This window comes from Eucalyptus grandis, chromosome 10, assembly GCF_016545825.1.
Source record: "Eucalyptus grandis isolate ANBG69807.140 chromosome 10, ASM1654582v1, whole genome shotgun sequence".
NCBI lineage: Eukaryota > Viridiplantae > Streptophyta > Magnoliopsida > Myrtales > Myrtaceae > Eucalyptus > Eucalyptus grandis.
In genome coordinates this window covers 6,158,220-6,176,500 of record NC_052621.1, presented here as the reverse complement: position 1 = coordinate 6,176,500, position 18,281 = coordinate 6,158,220, and the positions used below count along the sequence as shown (strand labels likewise).

Sequence of the window (18,281 nt, the reverse complement as noted above, 5' to 3'; positions counted from 1 at the left end):
ATTAAAGTGATATTCTCATATATGCAAAATCATGAAAGATTAGAAAATAAATTTACATGATTTTCTATAATACAATTCCAATTGGGATTACATTTGCTCCTATAAATAGGAGTTGGAGTCCCTCCTCAACGGAGAAGAACATACAAAAGAAAAAATATCAGAGTAGAGTAGAGTAGTGTAGTGGAAGAAACAGTTTTCTTCTTCCAATAAAGAGAGTTATTCGGTATTTCATTGATTTAAAATGAAAAGTTCCTACCATTTTTTTATTTATGTATATATTTTAGAATTATTTTCTTTTTTTCGTTTCTATATAGAATATAATTTATATATATATATATATATATTTCTTTTTATTACTTAATTATTTTTTTATTAAATAAAATAGTAATAGAAAATATTTATTGGGGGTAAGTATTATATAAATTAAATGGGCCAAGCAGGAATTTTAGGAAAAAGATCATCTCTTTCCTTTTTCTCTTTTTTTTACAATTCCCTATAATCGAAATATCATAATCTTTTTTCCTAGAATGGAAGTTTGAAGTGGAAGGAGTGGTTCAACAACTACACCCAATTCTTCTCCCTTCTTCTATCTTGGAAAAACTCTACTCAACCCCATCAATCAGAAGTAAAACGAGGAAGACTCCATTGACCCCCGGCATCGGAAGCCTAGCGATGATCGTCAACTTCATTGCCGTCCTGCTTTTGATCCAACCCTCTTTGCCCCTGGGATCCAAAACCAGGCACTTCAAATGGGAGGTCGGTTACGTGTTTCGTTCCCCGGACTGTCTCGAGAGACCCGTGATGGGGATCAACGGCCAGTTCCCGGGCCCTACGATCCGGGCCGAGGCCGGGGACACCCTTCATGTGGAGCTTACCAATAAGCTCACCACCGAGGGGGTTGTTATTCACTGGCATGGAATCAGACAGGTTAGCCGCATATGCTCTTCGCCGCCATGAGCGTGAATACCATTAAATGAATGATCATTCTGCTTCTTCTTTTTTTATTTATCTGATGCATGTTTTCAGTTTGGAACACCATGGGCGGATGGAACTGCTTCCATCTCTCAGTGCGTCATCAATCCAGAGGAAACCTTCGTTTACAGATTCAAAGTCGACAAGGTCTCTCTCTCCCTACCTATTGCGCGTGTGCGTTCATTGCCGTGCAATTTCGTGTGCCACATGCATTGAGTTTTCTGCTAAAACGTTTATACACAAATGACTCGACACTACGCCCCCATGATCTTCGATCGCACGGTCTGCTTGGCATCAGCTAGACTGGGTTACATGTGGGGTCAAAATCCATTAAAATGTCGAAAAGAAAATACCTTTTTTCATTACTCATCAAGAGAAGACTACGTATTGCGGTTGATCATCAGCAAATCGAACATTTTTCTGAAATGTGCAAATTTATATGCTGCTCAGAGAAACAGACAACTTTGGCGGACGAAATATTTGATGCATAAAGTTGTATTAATACAGGAGATTACTGTCATGAAACGATGCCATAAGCGTATGTTTGACGCAGGCGGGGACGTACTTCTATCACGGGCACTACGGCATGCAGAGGGCGGCGGGGCTATACGGGTCCCTGATAGTGGACGTCGCGGAAGGAGAGAAGGAGCCGTTCGATTATGATGGCGAGTTCAGCCTCTTGCTGAGCGACTGGTGGCACCAGAGCGTGCAGGAGCAGGAGGCCGGCCTCTCTTCCGTGCCCTTCCGTTGGATCGGCGATCCCCAGGTATAAAAACACACGCTGCATTATCCTTTGCCAAAGTCGAGTGAGTATACATAGTCTTTAAAGCCATCGTTTCGTCCCGAATCGCCGGAGACCAATGTCGATCCAAGGGTCCCTTCGTTTGAAACCTTATGCCTGTATTTTCTTCTTCTGGGGTTTGGACTCCGGATCAAGAAAGACGCTAACGCGGTTTTGATTTTCCATCTTTGACACTGGTCAAAGGAAATTTGGAAGATGATGACGGTTTGATCTGCTGAATGTTGCAGAGACTAGGACCTGAACATGTTCTTAAACTGTTCATGGAGGTAAATGCGGGAGAACCGCCCTGGGGTGGGTGACTCCGTACTTGCCTCTCCATCCCCTTGATCGGGTGGATAGACATAGGCTGGGGATTTGGGGGTCACTTGATGGTGAAGGTAGACACCACGTCAGTAAGTTTTTTGCTTACTGGTTAAGACTGGGTAGGCTTGGGGTAACCAACCCTTGACCCGCGCCTGGCTTGAAAGTAGGTGGGTGCAATGCCCACAGGCTCTTGTATTCCATGCCTTTGGCACAATCTCTCAACCGACTGGTCAAGATGCTTCCCCCGGTTGAGTACAGCTCATGCGCTTAGTCCGAGGATTATATCCGTCGTGATTAATTTGTGAGGCTCGCTTTAAAAAAATTTCTAATTTCACATCTATAATTCTTATATATATTTTTATTAACAAATCTCTAGTCAATTTTTTATGCATGTTGATTTGTGAATCTCCAATTGAATTAGTAAAACGATTATATATATTCGCTAAAGATAATCGATTCATAAGGAATGATAGAATTGCATTTTGATAATGAACGTTTAGAAAGAATTATGTATGCGTGTATTCATTGCGGTTTTAACAACCTATATGGCTATATGTCATATGTTTAAGAATAATTGTTTTTGAGGAGGTTCTTGAAAGGGTTTAATAAAGCAGAGATATTTACCTTGTGTTTGACCCGTATTTTATAAATGATAATGGGAAAACGTTAGGGAGTATTTCTATGGCACTTGTCAGGACTTCATTAATTGTGCGTCGAAAATATATATGTTCCTATTTAAAGCAGGCGACTTTTTCGAAATTGCCATTGCTCTATTTTCAAAGTATGTCGGTATGCGTCATTGGTATTTTCGGTGGCCTTAACTAGTGATTCCAGAATACTCGTTAGTAAGACTCATAACAATATTAGAAGATCAATCTTACATTGGACTAATTTTTATGGATACATAATATTGAAAGATCAATAATAAATATCCATTGTCGCTTTTTTTTTTTTATAAAACATGCTTCACAAATTAATTAATACAATATAATTACCCATCATAGAAGAAAAAAAGTATTATGTTTATATGAATGTATTAAACAATTGTGTAGATATTAATGATAAGTATAACCAATTGCCTGACAAGTGGTTAGTATGACTGATAAGTATTGTGAATATCAGTTTTGACCAAATATTTTATCACATTAGCAAATCCACAAGATAAACAAATAAATGATATAAAACTCATATTAAACAAATAAATGGTATAAAACTCATATTAAATTAGCATTGAATAAGATCTTCAACTAAGAGTTGAATAATGTAGAAACGGCTATTATAACGCGCTATTCTAAGTTTGACAAATAAAGAACCTACATGAGTATATAGCATGATAGGTGTGCTAAATTAAGACGCTCATTAAGAACAATATCAAAATATCTATCGCAGCATGAGAGTCAAACATATGTGTGGCCGGACATGAAAGCGGTAGTTGAAGTTAGGGCTTTCTAACTCCCGGTCGGCTAGTGGAAGGAGGGGATAGGATAGAGACTAGAAAGAGCTCTTGTTCTACCCGAAATGAAGGAAAGTCAAGAGAAGAGGCGGGTAGCTATCCATGCAAAGCAAGGAAGTGACGCAAGCTATTTTAGCATTCAAATAAATGAGTAAAATTTTAAAAAAGAAAATGAGTATTGGCAAATCGATAAAAGAAATTTATAGGTGATAGTTAGACAAGAAAAATGCGTGCTAGGATATTGCTTTGCCAAGAAAGACGAGATAAATAAGTAAAACTTCTTGCTATTAATTTTCATCGTAGGTGTTTCTTCGCTAATAAATGCCAAATAAAAGGATATGTGTGCGGACTCATGGAAGGAAAAATAATGCAAATTTGATAAATTTTGTAAAGCTATGAAAATGGTACCGATCGACATTTAGTATATTCAGCAGTTAACTGGAAAAACAACAAATGCAAAATAGGATAACAATGGACATTTACAACAACAACAAAATTATATTCTTAGACCCATGCAACATACAGACATCGTTCATTGACTCAAAAATTTAAACCCCGAGAGCTTAATTTAAACATTTTTATAGAGTTTAAACATAAATGAACTGAATGAACCCAACTTAAATGTAAAAAAGAAGGGAAAAGACAATCCAAGATGTACCCTAATCCTAATGTAATGACCCTTTTAATTTTACTTTGTCCCAAAACCCAGATAGACCAGCAAAGAAGATTTAGCCGAAATCCTTTTTGGGATTATCTAGATTGATGGTCTATTAAGAAATTCTTCTTAGTTCTTGTAGTAACTATATCTATCTGATGTGCTTGAGTGCGTGCTTAATTGCTTATGGCTTTTATGGTTGTGTTTGGGTACTTTGTGCAGTCGTTGCTGATGAACGGAAGAGGGCAATACAATTGCTCCCTTGCGTCAAGCTTCGCCGTCGCCGGCAGCAATGTGACCACGGGTCAAGGTGGTCCGTGCAGGTTTCTCGGTCACGAAGATTGTGCACCTCAAATTCTCAGCGTGCTTTCGAACCGGACGTATCGGCTCCGACTGGCCAGTGCTACTTCCCTCCACTCTCTCAACTTCGCAGTCGCGGTCCGTCCTCTTGAACACCTATCTATTCTCAATGTTTTGGGCATATGACTGTGACCTATAACATAAATAATTACTGTTTGGCGCCTTACATCGTCATCGCTTTTCACCAAGATCGAATTACGAAGCGCATAAACTAATGCGACTGTTGAGGCATCAATGTTTGGGACAAAACACATAAATGCATATATGATATTTCTGATCATATTTCACGTTCTGCACGTTGAATTCAATATGTGATACGTTAATTAAATTTAGCTATTCGTGATAATAAATAATATTCTAATTATTAGATTTATTCATACATTTGCATGCATGAAGCCTAACCAAGAGAGCGTGCGCTTCACATTTTTGCAGAGCCACAAGCTGGTGGTGGTGGAGGCCGACGGCAACTACGTCCAGCCCTTCGCTGTCGACGACCTCGACATCTACTCCGGTGAGAGTTACTCCGTCCTCCTCACGACCGACCAAAACCCCGCTGCCAACTACTTCATCTCCGCCGGCGTCCGGGGAAGGCAGTCCAACACTACTCAAGCCCTGACCATCCTCAATTACAAGCCGAACCCACCCCTTAAAACTCCTACCTCGCCGCCTCCGGTCACCCCTCGCTGGGACGACTTCGATCGCAGCAGGCAGTTCTCCCTGAAGATCCGCGCCCTCGTCGGACGCTCCCCGAAGCCACCGAGGAAATCCGACCGCCGGATTGTCCTCCTCAACACGCAGAACACTGTCGATGGGGTGGTCAGGTGGTCGATCAACAACATGTCGCTGGCGCTGCCCGCGACTCCGTACTTGGGCTCGATCAAGTACCGGCTGAAGCACGCCTTCGACGGTGCTCCGCCGCCAGAGACGTTCCCGGAGAACTACAACATCACGAGGCCGCCGGCAAACCTCAACTCCACCATCGGGAACAGAGTCTACCAGCTACGGCTCAATTCCACGGTGGACGTGGTGCTTCAAAACGCGAACGCGATGAACGAGAACAATAGTGAGATCCATCCCTGGCACTTGCACGGGCACGACTTCTGGGTTCTGGGGTACGGCGAGGGGCGGTTCGCGGCGGCCGAGGCGGAGAAACATTTCAACCTGGATGATCCGCCCTCGAAGAACACGGCCGTGGTGTACCCGTACGGGTGGACGGCGGTGAGGTTCGTGGCGGACAACCCCGGGGTGTGGGCGTTCCACTGCCACGTGGAGTCGCACCTCCACATGGGGATGGGCTCGGTGTTCGCCGAGGGCGTCCACCGGGTCGGCAGGATACCGGGGGAGGCCATCGCATGCGGGTTGACGGCGAGGATGAAGTTGGCTGCGGCCGAGGACGAGGACGGGAATTGACGAGTGATTGAGTACGGTGATTCGCGTCTCAGGTTTTCTTCTCGTCTAATGGATCAACTAATAGGCGGACTAAAGACCCATTAAATCTGTTATGTTCGATTTTAGCCGTTAAATAAGTTATGCCCGAATGAAACCGCTAAATCAGTTAAATTCAAATGAAACCTTTAAATCTATTATCTTCCGTGTTAAAAAGGGCGAGGCCCGTCCTTATTCTGATGGAGGAATACAAATGTACCGAGAATTCTTGCACATGATCTACCTAGTAACATGCCAATTGATGAGTACCACCTGAGAATTGTTAAGCAATTACAATAACCATATTTGACATAAAAATTCATTCTAAATTCGAAAAAATGAGTTAGATAAATTATTGATCACGAATTTAAAAGCGCATATTTGGGTACCGGTGATGATGTGTGCATCGAAAGGCTTGTCTAGAATGAAATAGAGTTATTACAAGGTCCATCGCCCATGGAGTGCAAATTCCATCATCAATGAAATGTATTTGGAACTTCAAGAGAAATAATTAGGTGATATTTTTTAATTTATTGTGTATCATGAGGTCCACTCATTTAAGAATTTGTGACTCACAACAAACTGTTATTCTTACAGTAACTTAAAGATTGTTATGCTAGCGAAGCCTGAATTTCAAACTAATTAAGTTACTAAAATAATCACACCCGTGGCATAATGAACTTAGCAGAAAAACGTGTGTGATCACACTAAAAGCACACTTATTCTTATGATAATTTATTCTGAGGATTCATCATTGGATTATGGGATATCGTCAAAATTGGCTTCATTAGAATCTTTGAAACATCTCCATCGTTTTACTTTGGAGAGAGTTCAAAGTTCTTCTAGCTTTGGATATGCTTTTTTTAATTGCTGGTGCTAGTATTGGATTTTTTGCATGGAATTGTCAATCGTGGCAGATTGTCATATATATATATATGCCTGAAGCTTTATTTTCATTCAAGAGGCATGCACGGAATCTATGCTCCACATCAAATTCTGTAAAAATAATGGAATAACGATCGTGTGTGTCGAGACCTTTAAAGAGTATTTCGACGAGGACTTTGATGCTCCAAGGTGACCTTTTAACAAAGACGTTGGTCGTAGACCTGGTTTACATTTTGCATGCTTCGTTTTGTCTGCGACTTGGCTTCTTCGTGCCTTGGAGGTCTTTCATCGGCGGTGTCCCGGACAGTATCGATGCCTCGGACGATCCTCTAGTCCGCCTCGGAGTCTTTTGTCCGGCGTCTCGGCTTCCTCGGGAGATTTCCGTCCAAAATTTCCCCGAGTGAGAGCGGAGCAGAGATTGCGTATTCACAGCTATGATTTCTTCGATTGTACAAGACATCTGAAAGAGGAATGCATAACTCAGCCTGCATTATCCTGTGAATGTAACTCTAGATTAGCATGCACTTTGCCAATCCTGGATCTTCAAAAACAAATGTGGTAATTACACAAATAATCCTTGAAATTTGGCTTAATATGTGATATCATTCTTAAACTTTTTATTTGTTCAATACAATTCATGAACTTTAACTCAATACGCAATATCATCTCTAATTTTTGGTAAATGTTCAACATGGTCTACGATCATATGAAAGTTTTCAATGTTATTTTTTCATTAATTCAAGTTCAATAACAACATTAAACATTTCAATGTAGTATATGGATTAAAATGAACGTGTATTAAAAGTTTAACGACTATATTGAACAGATTGATAATTAAGGAAGTTATTGCACATTGAATTAAAGTTCAAAAATCACATTGAATAAATCTAAAATTTAAAAATAATATTATATATCATATCAAAGTTTAGAAACCTCACTTTTTCAAAATGGATTTATCGGGTTGAGTGAGTCTAACTTGGAAAATGGAGTAGCATAAGTGGGAAAACGCTATGCAGTATCCCCTGTGGGACTTGTCAAATCTTCATTAATTGTGCTTTGGAAATTTATGTGTTCCTATTTAAAGTGGGCGACTTTTTTGAAATGTGTCATTGCTGTATTTTCAAAGGGGGTGTCGGCATGCGCTATTCGTATTTTCAGTAGTCTTAACTGTTGATCCTAAGACACTCGTTAAAACTCATAATAATATTAAAAGATCAATCTTATTTGGACTCATTGATCAATAATAATATCCATTCGCCACAAAAAAAAAAAAAAAAATTATGGATCATACTTCACAAAATAATGAATATAATATAATTACCTATCAAAGAAGAAAAACGAGTTTATGTTTATATGGTTCTATTATATGATTGTATTGATTTGAATGATAAGTATAATCAATTGAGTAACGAGTGATTACTATGATTGACAAGTAGTGTGAATGCTAGCTATGACAAAATATTTCATCATATTCTGTGAGCAAGCGATTAACAATAAATAATATAAATTTGTATTAAACTAGTGCTAAGTAAGATATTCAACTAAGAGTTGAATGACGAAGAAATGCCTATTAAAACCGGTGGACCGCGGTGAGGTTCGCGATGAACAACCCCGGGGTGTGGGCGTTCCACTGCCATATGGAGCTGCACCTCCACATGAGAATGGGCGCGGTGTTTGCCGAGGGCGTGGACCGGGTCGGCCGGATACGGCGGCAGGCCATTGCGTGCAGCTCGACGGCGAGGATGAAGATGGCTGCGGCGGAGGATGAGGACGGGAATTGACGAGTGATATTGAGTACGGTGATTCGTGTCTCGGGTTTTCTTCTCGTCTAATGGATCGATTGTGCAAGAAAACCGTTAAATATGTTGTGGTCGGATTAAACCGTTAAAATCAGTTAAATTCGCATGAAACCGTTAAATCTGTCATATTCCGCGTTAAAACGGGTGAGGCCCGTCCTTATTCTGATGGTGGAATGCAAATGTTACCTAGAATTCTTGCACATGATCTACGTTGTAACATGCCAATTGATGAATACCGCCTGAGAATTGTTGAGCAATTACAATTACCGTGTTTGGAATGAAATTCATTCCAATTTCGAAAAAAATGAGTTAGGTATATTATTGATCACAAATTTAGAAGTGCATACTTGAATCCCAATAATGGCACATGCCACGACATGGATTGAAATGCTTGTCTAAAATGAAACGGAGTTATTCCATGGTCCATCGCCCGTGAAGTCCAAATTTCATCATTGATGGAATGAATTTGGAACTTCAAGCTGATTGATTAGGTTATTAAAATAATCACACCTGCAGCATAATGAAATTGACAAAAAAAATGCGTGTGATCACACTAAAAGCACACTTTTGACTAAAGCTAGCACACTTATTCTTATAATAATTTATTCCGAGAATATATCGTTGGATTGTGGAATATTTTCATAATTGCCTTAATTAAAATGTTTGAAATGTGTCTATTATTTTACTCTAAAGAGAGTTCGAGTTCTTCTAACTTTGGAGATGTTTTTTAATTTACTTGTGATGGTATAAGATTCTTTCCATTTAAAACGTCGATCAGAATGCGACCTGTTTCATATATATATATATATATTATATGTATAATATGTATGTATGCTTGAAGCTTTATTTTCATTCAAGAGGCGTCTACGGAATCTATGCTCCGCCATCAAATTCAGTACAAATTATGGAATAACGATCGCGTGTAGAGACTTCTAAGAGCGTTTCATTGAGGATTTAGATGCTCCAAGGTGACCTTTTTGCGCCTCGGAGGTCTTTCATTGGCGGTGTCCGGGATGGCATCGATGCCTCGGACGATCGTCCAGTCCGCGTCGGAGAGTCTTCTGTCCGGCATCTCGGCTTCCTCGGCCCGAGCAAGGAGTGTAGCCGAGATTGCTCACGACTCTCCCGCATCAGCTCGTAAGCAACATCCCTGCGTTAATGCACAAGAGAAGCCAAATTACAGTTCGAACGTTCATCACAGCCATGAGGACATGCTGAACGAGGAATGGGCCTACCTTGGAAAATGGAGTAGCAAAATTGTACCAGGCCCAAAAGGATTCAACCCATTGAGCGGGCCCAGCCCATCAGGAGTTGATCAGAAACCAAGGCGGACTGCCAATCCGTCGTGCATCGGATTGCACGCCAGATGTTGAGTCTCTCTTTCGTTTCTCCTTCGACGTCGGATCACTGAAATGCATCTCATTTTTTCGCTTACTTAGAACTTAGGAATGTTAATTTCGTGCCAATCCATGTCGTCGCCTTCCGATAATCACGTTAACTCGTGCCGATCCTTGCCGCCCCCTTATGTCTCCAGCTTTTGTGAAATATATGTCAAAAGTCGCCTGGACTTTTTAAAGTGGCCACGTGAACGTTCATGTGGATTAATGTTATCATATAGACACACATCTTCTCATTTGCCCTAATCATTTAGAGGTTCCACCTGTAAGTACGGTAGATGTGCCTTTGGCATTACTTTGGACAAGAAACGGTGCAATTCGATGATTCTACTTTTATGGACCACCGGATATTCTTTAGATGATTCTTCACTTGGGCTTTTGTCAGGTTCTTCAATGGTTCTTCATGTGGGCCTACCATACTCTCGTCTTTTCTTTTCATAGACTCCAGTCTACGAACCACGAGCTAAAAAAACCATCCATCGAGGGCGTCGATGTAGGACGCCCGTGATTAAAAACAGCGACTCACCCGATTCATGAGGACTTAAATCTAAACAAATATTTCTCCTTCATTTAAAAATTTATTTGGACCCTTTTTTTTTTTAATGATTTTTGTCAACTTTTAACTAGATTAATGCCGTTAAATGCACGCAAAGCTTCTCATTGGCCTGTGAATTGTGTAAGGTTCCGTCCTAAGGTCAGCAGGGGTGCCTTAGTAGTTAGCATTACATGGATGGGAACAGATGCAATTCGATAATCCTCCTTTCTGGACCACTCAGATATTCTTTCAATAATCCTTCATTGCGATTTTTACTAGGTCCTTCGAGGTTCTTCAATACCTCCCTCTTCTCCTTCCATAGGCTTCGATCCATGAACCGTGAGCGATTAGGCAACCCTCAACCGTGTGGGTGCCACCATTGAGCGCACGTGGTTTCCAAACGATGGTGCACCCGGTCCACGTGGACTCGTGCCTAAATGAGGATTTCCCTTTATCTCGAGCTTTTGTAGAACCATCAAAGAAATGATTTTGACTCTTTTTTTTTTTTTTTTTAACTTTCTTTTTTTCACGGTCTCCATGAACATACATGCGAAGTAAGGCTCAATCCATAAGGAGGGCGGCAGGCGGGCCTTACTATTTACCTTGGACAGGAAATCATGCGGCTCGAGATAAAGCTGCTTTATGGAGCAGCCGATGTTCTTTCAATAATTCTTCAGTTGGACTTTTTCCAGGTTCTCAAAGGTTCCTCCTCTTTTCCATTCATGGACCTCGATCAGCAAATCTCGAGCAATCAGAAAATATTCGATCGTTCCTCTTCATTAAATTACTTCTATGCGTATGTCATCAAGAAAACCCGTGTTGAATAGTAACGAAATTTAATTTACTATGAAAATAACGATTTATTTTAAATCACAAAAAGTTAAATAATAAATAACTATAAATTATCGCGGAACTCACTCTTTTAGGAATTTACAATTCACAACAAGCTGTCGCTTTTCGAAAACTCAAATGAGAAAAAAATGAAAGTTTTGTCGCGTTGTAAGAATTCTCTAGCGGCAAAGTAGAAGGATGTCTTGCCTTCTCTTCACAAGGCACCTGAGAAGTTCAATTCAAAACATTCTGATCGGAATCACTTGTAGTCAAACTCAAAACCCATCTTCATCTGCTAACTGACGGCAATGATTATTAGACGTATTTAGCAGTGTCGTGCAGTTCCATCTCTATCATTCCAAGCTAGCATAGTCATTGCTCTCGCCCATCGCGAGCAAGTAGATCACCTACGTCTCCCATAAATGGTTAAAAACATCTCAAATTTGAAGCGTTCTTTGCTATCCACTAGCCTATTTCATAACCTTCCCTTCTCAAAGCACGTGATAAATATCTTGCCAAGGCAGTCGATTTCAATTTCATTTTTTTATTTGTTCTTTAGATATACATCAGATAAGCACCAGTTCTTCAACCGCGCCAAAAACCTACCCCTCCACGAGCCCCACAATCACTTTCCGGTGAAAAGAGTACTGGTATTTTTTTTATTTACTTACATGGCGACGACGTTTATTATTTCGAAATATGCATTGAAGATGATATTATTATTTTGTCTTGGGATTGTTCCCGGAACGTGCCCGTTTACTATAAACGAGACCAATCGCTTTCCAACTAGATATGTTCACGATATGCAGATAAGGATGTTCGGGTCGAGTTCAATTGCATTCTTACCATAAACACATCTAGTTGTGTATGCGAAAATAACATAAAAGATGCGCGGCTCAACTACTCATTTATAACTCACATATACAAAATTAGATATGCCAGACATGTTTATATATTTTCGAACAAGTCTGTATATGGGCAATGCCGTGTAAATTCCGATATAAATTAAATATGACAGAGTATGCAACTCATTAATATGAATTGTTAGCATTACGTATCGGGCACAACTTGAAACGTCTTATAAATTGGACGATAAGCATGAAACAAGTTACTTCCCAAGAAAAAGAAGGCTTTCTATTTTTGATGTTTCCAATTTTATCCGGACTAGTCACTTTTGACTAAGTATATTCACCATATGTGGTTAAGAGCATTCCGGTCAAATTTAATCGCGTTCTTACCGTAAACATGCCTAGCCGCGTATGCAAAAACAGCATAAAATAGGACGCGTCTTAGACTATTTTTCAAACTCATTTATAAATTATGCACATGTAATTATATATGCCAGACATACTTATATATGAGAATCGAGAGATTGTAGCGAGCATAAGACGCGTTGACACGAATCGTATCGGCCCTGTACAACCGGCGCATCTCGAAACGTCTTATAAGTTAGGCGAAATGCACGACATAAGTTGCTTCCTTTTTTTAAAAAAAAGAGCCCTTTTTATTCTTCCATATTTGCAATTCTACCCTCGCCCCTTTCTCACCCTCAATTATTACGAGCCCCGGGTGGGGCGGAGGCGCGAATTGACCGTCCTGCCCCCCTCCCCCCGCCCGCTCGACAATCATTGTCGACGGGAGGGGACGCGGTCCCCACACCGAAACCGTGCCTTTAAATGCCGATCCGAGAAACGGCCGCCACCCCCGGGGGCCCCCGCGTCCCGGAACGGATTATCCCCGACCCGGTTTTCAGATATCCCCGACCCGGAATAGGGCTGGCCCGGTCCACCGTTCCAGGCCGCATTTCGCACCGCTTTAAACACCCCCCTCTCTCTCTCCTCATTCTGCCAATTTTCGCGAATCGCCACCACCACCACCACCACCACCACCACCTCCACTCACCAAAGTCATACATCAAATAAAGAAATATGGATCACATCGCCACGATATCAAGATAAAAAAAGCTCCCCCCTCCCCGTCTCGCCTTCCCTCCCTTCTCTCTCCTCTTTCCTCTCTCTCCTTTCTCTCTCTCTCTCTCGAGGATAAACAGAGGACGCGAAAAGGAATTGACTCGGGGGGTGGGAGTCGCGCCAGGAGCTTCTTCCCTGCGCTGAGATCTGATGCTCTGATTTCTCCAGGTGCGTTCTTTGCTGGAACTGGATTCTGCGTCGTGGGTCTTCATTCTTTTTTATTTTTCCGGCATCGGGTGAGCGGTGCTGTTTCGAGCTGGTGTTGGTTCTGCGTTGAATTGAGTGGCCGGTGGCTTTGCTTTTTCTTTCTTTTCTCTCTCTCTCTTCTCCTTTTTTTTTTTTCTTTTCTTTTGGCGGTTGGTCGGTCGGTCGGTTGATTGGAGTCGGCGAGTGATCGGAGATGGGTTGGGCTTGTTTCGGTTTCGGAGAGTTTGACTTCGCTCCCGGGAGTCGTCCGTCCGTTCCGGCGATTCTAATTCCGGAAGTCGGCGGCTTCCGATTCGGTTGATCGCTCTTTCGGTTTCTTTTTCTGGGTTCTTCTTGATTGTCTACCTTGTCTTGATTAGCATGTGCCCGGAAAAACGGAAGGTCTGTTGAAAGATTGATTTTTTTAGCTTAGGAGCTGAGCTTTTTGGAAGTATCTGTGCCGTCGAATTGTGTGTAGTTTCTTGCAGAAGCGCGCTCTTCACAGCTTGCTCTGAGGAAGAGACGCGTTCTGTTATTGACTGTTATTGACTGTTCTTGATTTTTCGTTTTCTGTTTTTCGTGATTCGTGGGACGTAGATCTTTCCGTTCTTCACCTCGTGGTGGAATCTGGGATTGAATATCTTGATTTGGAATTTTGATTGGCAGCTTCGAGTTTGATTTTTGCTATCCCGTTTGAATCCTTTCAACACTTGAGTTTGATGTGGATGAATCTGGTCTCACTTGGTTTATCTCCATCATCCTCTGGCAGTGTAACGGGAACCCAGCAAATCCAGCAACCTCGTGCGTCGGAGTCGGTGTTCACCGCTTGTTTTCGGATTCCGATCTTATAAGTTTGTGAGGGTTTTGTGGTTTTTTCGTGGAAGATCTATATCAGAAAATGATGATGTTCGAGGATATGGGAATCTGTGGCGATCTGGACTTCTTCTCTGCCCCTCTCGGGGAGGGACATGGGGTTGCTCCGCAAACTGAGCCAGAGGCCACCGTGGAGGATGATTATTCCGATGAAGAGATCGATGTGGATGAGCTCGAGAGAAGGATGTGGAGGGACAAGATGCGTCTCAAGCGGCTAAAGGAGCAGAACAAGGGGAAGGAGGGAGTTGATATCGCGAAACAGCGGCAGTCCCAAGAGCAGGCAAGGAGGAAGAAGATGTCGAGAGCTCAGGATGGAATTCTTAAGTACATGTTGAAGATGATGGAGGTCTGTAAGGCTCAGGGTTTTGTGTATGGAATCATCCCAGAAAAGGGAAAGCCGGTTACCGGGGCATCAGACAATCTAAGAGAATGGTGGAAGGACAAAGTCAGGTTCGATCGAAACGGTCCAGCCGCCATAGCCAAGTACCAAGCCGATCATTCCGTTCCTGGGAAGAATGATGGATGCAACCCCATCGGACCTACCCCGCACACTCTGCAAGAGCTTCAGGACACGACCCTTGGCTCGCTTCTGTCAGCACTCATGCAGCACTGTGACCCCCCTCAGAGGCGGTTCCCATTGGAGAAAGGCGTTCCTCCTCCATGGTGGCCCACTGGAAACGAGGACTGGTGGCCCCAGCTGGGTTTGCCGAAGGATCAAGGAGCCCCGCCCTACAAGAAACCTCATGATCTTAAGAAGGCATGGAAGGTAGGTGTTCTCACGGCGGTGATCAAGCACATGTCTCCTGATATCGCCAAGATACGCAAGCTTGTGAGGCAGTCCAAATGCTTGCAAGATAAGATGACGGCCAAGGAAAGTGCTACTTGGCTGGCTATAATAAACCAAGAGGAGTCTTTGGCACGAGAGCTTTACCCTGATTCATGCCTCCCACTGTCCTCATCTGGAGGGAGCGGGTCTTTGGTCATAAATGACTGCAGTGAGTATGATGTCGAAGGGATGGAAGACGAGCCCAACTATGATGTACAAGAGCGCAAGCCTGAGAATCTCAACCCACCATCCCATCTGGGGCTGGAGAGAATGAGAGGTCCTTTTGTCCAGCAATCGCCTTTCCCAATGAAGGGAGAAGTTGTCAGCAACTTAGATATGGCGCGGAAGAGGAAGCCGTGCAATGATTTGAATATGGTGATGGATCACAAGATTTTCACCTGTGAGTTCCTGCAGTGCCCTTATAGTGAACTGAGGCTGGGGTTCCGTGACAGAACCTCAAGGGACAATCACCAGCTGAGCTGCCCTTACAGAAGCAATTCTTCAGAGTTTGGCGGGTCAAACTTCCATGTTAATGAGGTCAAGCCAGTGATTTTCCCTCAAGGTTTTGTCCAGTCCAAGCCCATGACTTCAACGGTCAATTCAGCATCAACCCCCTTTGATCTATCAGGGCTTGGAGTTCCTGAAGATGGGCAGAAAGTGATATCTGATCTTATGTCGATCTACGATACCAGCATCCAAGGCAACAAGAACATGAATCCCGCGAATGATGCGATCATAGAAGACCAGAGCCGTCCTCAGCCAAAGCTTCAACAACAAAACGAGTTTGTGGGATCATTCTTTCAGCAACCCAATGCTTCCGCCAATCATCACATGTTCTCCCGAGAGGACATTCAGTTCGACCGGTTCAAGACCATGAATTCTTCGTTCGAGGCCAACAACCACAACCACGACAACCTACAGCTCATGTTCGGGTCTCCATTCGATTTGTCGTCTTTCGATTTTAAGGAGGAGTTGCCAGGTGGGGTCATGGATCCCCTGCCGAAGCAGGATGTCACTATATGGTTCCAGCAATGATTTCTGCGTGCTCAGCTTCTCGGGCGTTCTTGGGAACTGTATATTTCTCTGAAGAGAGATCTATATACTTAACTGTGGTCTCTTGTTAGATCGAGTTTAAGTTTTCTTGGCCAAGGTCTTTGCTTAGCTTATGTATTCTCTCGAACTTTGTTAGGTGTAGATTTAGAAAGTTTAGGCAGGGGTTTAGATGGGGAAATAAGATATTAGACAAGGACCCATGACTAGCCCTGCTTGCTGCTGAATATATAAAAATGTTGTCTGATCAAGTGATTATTCTACTAGACTGTCCTATAAATAAGTGAGGTGCGTTTTCTTTTATTCTTCCATCTTTTTTTCTCCTGTTTTTAATTGCCTTTGTGCAGCCATGATCATGGTGGAAGGAATCTAAAGGTGTTGTCTTGTAATTGGGCACGCTGGCTTGTCCTTGTTTGGATTGGAACTGATGTCTCTTTCAGCTCTTCTGTGTGATACCCCATGTGCAAAACGACCCGCGAACCCGATCGGCTGGATGCCCCAATTGACTAACACGTTTCACCTTCAAATGGTGGAGGAGAGCTGTTCAAAGACGGCTCCTCTACAATTCGACGGTCCGTCGTTTGCATCTTTCGTCCCTGTCGGTCACGAGTTGTCCCGAGACTCTTTTCTTCCCGGGTCGCGTTGATCGCGTTGATGAGATGGGGCTTGTCTTTTCGCTGGGTCCACCAACAGGAAGAATTCAACCATCCCGGAAAGGTAGAGAGGAAAATTAGGCGGGTCAAAGAAGCGTTTCAATTCATTCCCAAGGGACCTCCCTTTCCTTGCATCTTCCTAGGCCTTAAACCCTCCTCCTCCCCCGGGTCAGCAAGATTTCATTTGCAAGAATTTGTGCCAGAATGTATTTATTAATCAGCCCTTGCTTCTCGGATTAATCAGCCCTTGCTTCTCGGACCCATTTCTCAAAATTTACAAAGCCGGCAATCGAAACAAGAGCGTAATCTTGCCGGCCGAAGTCTTGAACAAGACTCCAAGATGCGAAGAGCAAACCGCTCTTCGCAAATTGTCCCGCGATTTCTAGCACACAGATAAAACAGACCTCGCTTCGCGATCCCAATTGTCAAAAATTAAGAGGACAGCAGCCGGAACAAGAACATAACCTTTCTGGCCGACGCCTTGAACAAGACTCCAAGAGGCGGAAAAAAAAACAATTCGTCGTGGCGGATCGCACATCGGGACTCGGTTTTGGACACGAGCTGCCAAAAGAGGGTGTGGCCTGGCCATATGGTGCTGCAAAATGTCCTGTTCCCGGAGACCAAACCTTCGGGTTCTAGCACACGACAAAATAAGAAAATTTCTAATCTTGTACGGTCCACACGTAATGCGATTCGGTTCATCTGAACATGGCTCATCTCGTATTGCCAGCCACCTCCCCATGTGGGGTAGAAAAAGAGGGATTAAATCAGTTGATGCGTTCGTTAAGGAGCGAGCCGATGAACCTGCCGATTTCGAGGAGCTTCGTGGTGTTCCGCAACGGGGACAAGAGAGATGTGGTGCATGCACCGGAAGATCGCGAGGGCGGGCCAGGGCGCCAGACAGATGTGAGCGACACGACAGGTAGTGCGATGTGGGATTAGACACTATTCAGGATCGCTTTTCGTACGGGAAGATTAAGATTAGATTACATTAGATTAGTGCTCTGTTTTTTTTTTTTTTTTTTTGGACTATTAGTGCTCTGTTTAGTTGTCTCGTTTTGCATCTTTCCGCAAGCAAAAGGTTCAGATTAATTAAAACAAAGGGCGGGAGCTCAGAAGATAATTACTGGATTTTTCAGTTCTTGGTAAAAGCGCAGGGGCCACCGCCCAGTTTGTTCTTTCGAGCGGAGGAGGTGCACCTGGTGATAGCGTTTGTCGATCTCTGTCGCTTCTTGGCGATGATCTTTTCTTTATTATTGTTTATTTTAATCGTTCTTCCTGAATCCTCTTCTCTCTAGGATCAATA

The 18,281-nt window shown here is 42.8% G+C and overlaps 2 protein-coding genes across 3 annotated transcripts; both read left to right on the top strand.

Annotated features, from left to right (window-relative positions):
* The first annotated feature begins 624 nt into the window (after positions 1 to 624).
* Positions 625 to 6,267, top strand: LOC104421412 (L-ascorbate oxidase). Its single transcript, XM_010033348.3, has 5 exons — positions 625 to 927; positions 1,027 to 1,119; positions 1,526 to 1,738; positions 4,408 to 4,623; positions 4,978 to 6,267. The coding sequence occupies exons 1-5, from the start codon at positions 673 to 675 to the stop codon at positions 5,953 to 5,955; spliced, it is 1,755 nt and encodes a 584-aa protein (XP_010031650.2). The 5' UTR covers positions 625 to 672; the 3' UTR covers positions 5,956 to 6,267.
* Positions 6,268 to 13,270: 7,003 nt separating this feature from the next.
* Positions 13,271 to 16,712, top strand: LOC104421411 (protein ETHYLENE INSENSITIVE 3). Of its 2 annotated transcripts, none has more exons than XM_039303355.1 (2): positions 13,271 to 13,555; positions 14,240 to 16,712. In XM_039303355.1, the coding sequence occupies exon 2, from the start codon at positions 14,472 to 14,474 to the stop codon at positions 16,305 to 16,307; it is 1,836 nt and encodes a 611-aa protein (XP_039159289.1). In that variant the 5' UTR covers positions 13,271 to 13,555; positions 14,240 to 14,471; the 3' UTR covers positions 16,308 to 16,712. The 2 variants fall into 2 exon arrangements, with proteins under 2 accessions (XP_039159289.1, XP_010031647.2); XM_010033345.3 differs by having other exon boundaries at positions 13,272 to 13,555; positions 14,343 to 16,712.
* The last annotated feature ends 1,569 nt before the right edge of the window (positions 16,713 to 18,281 follow it).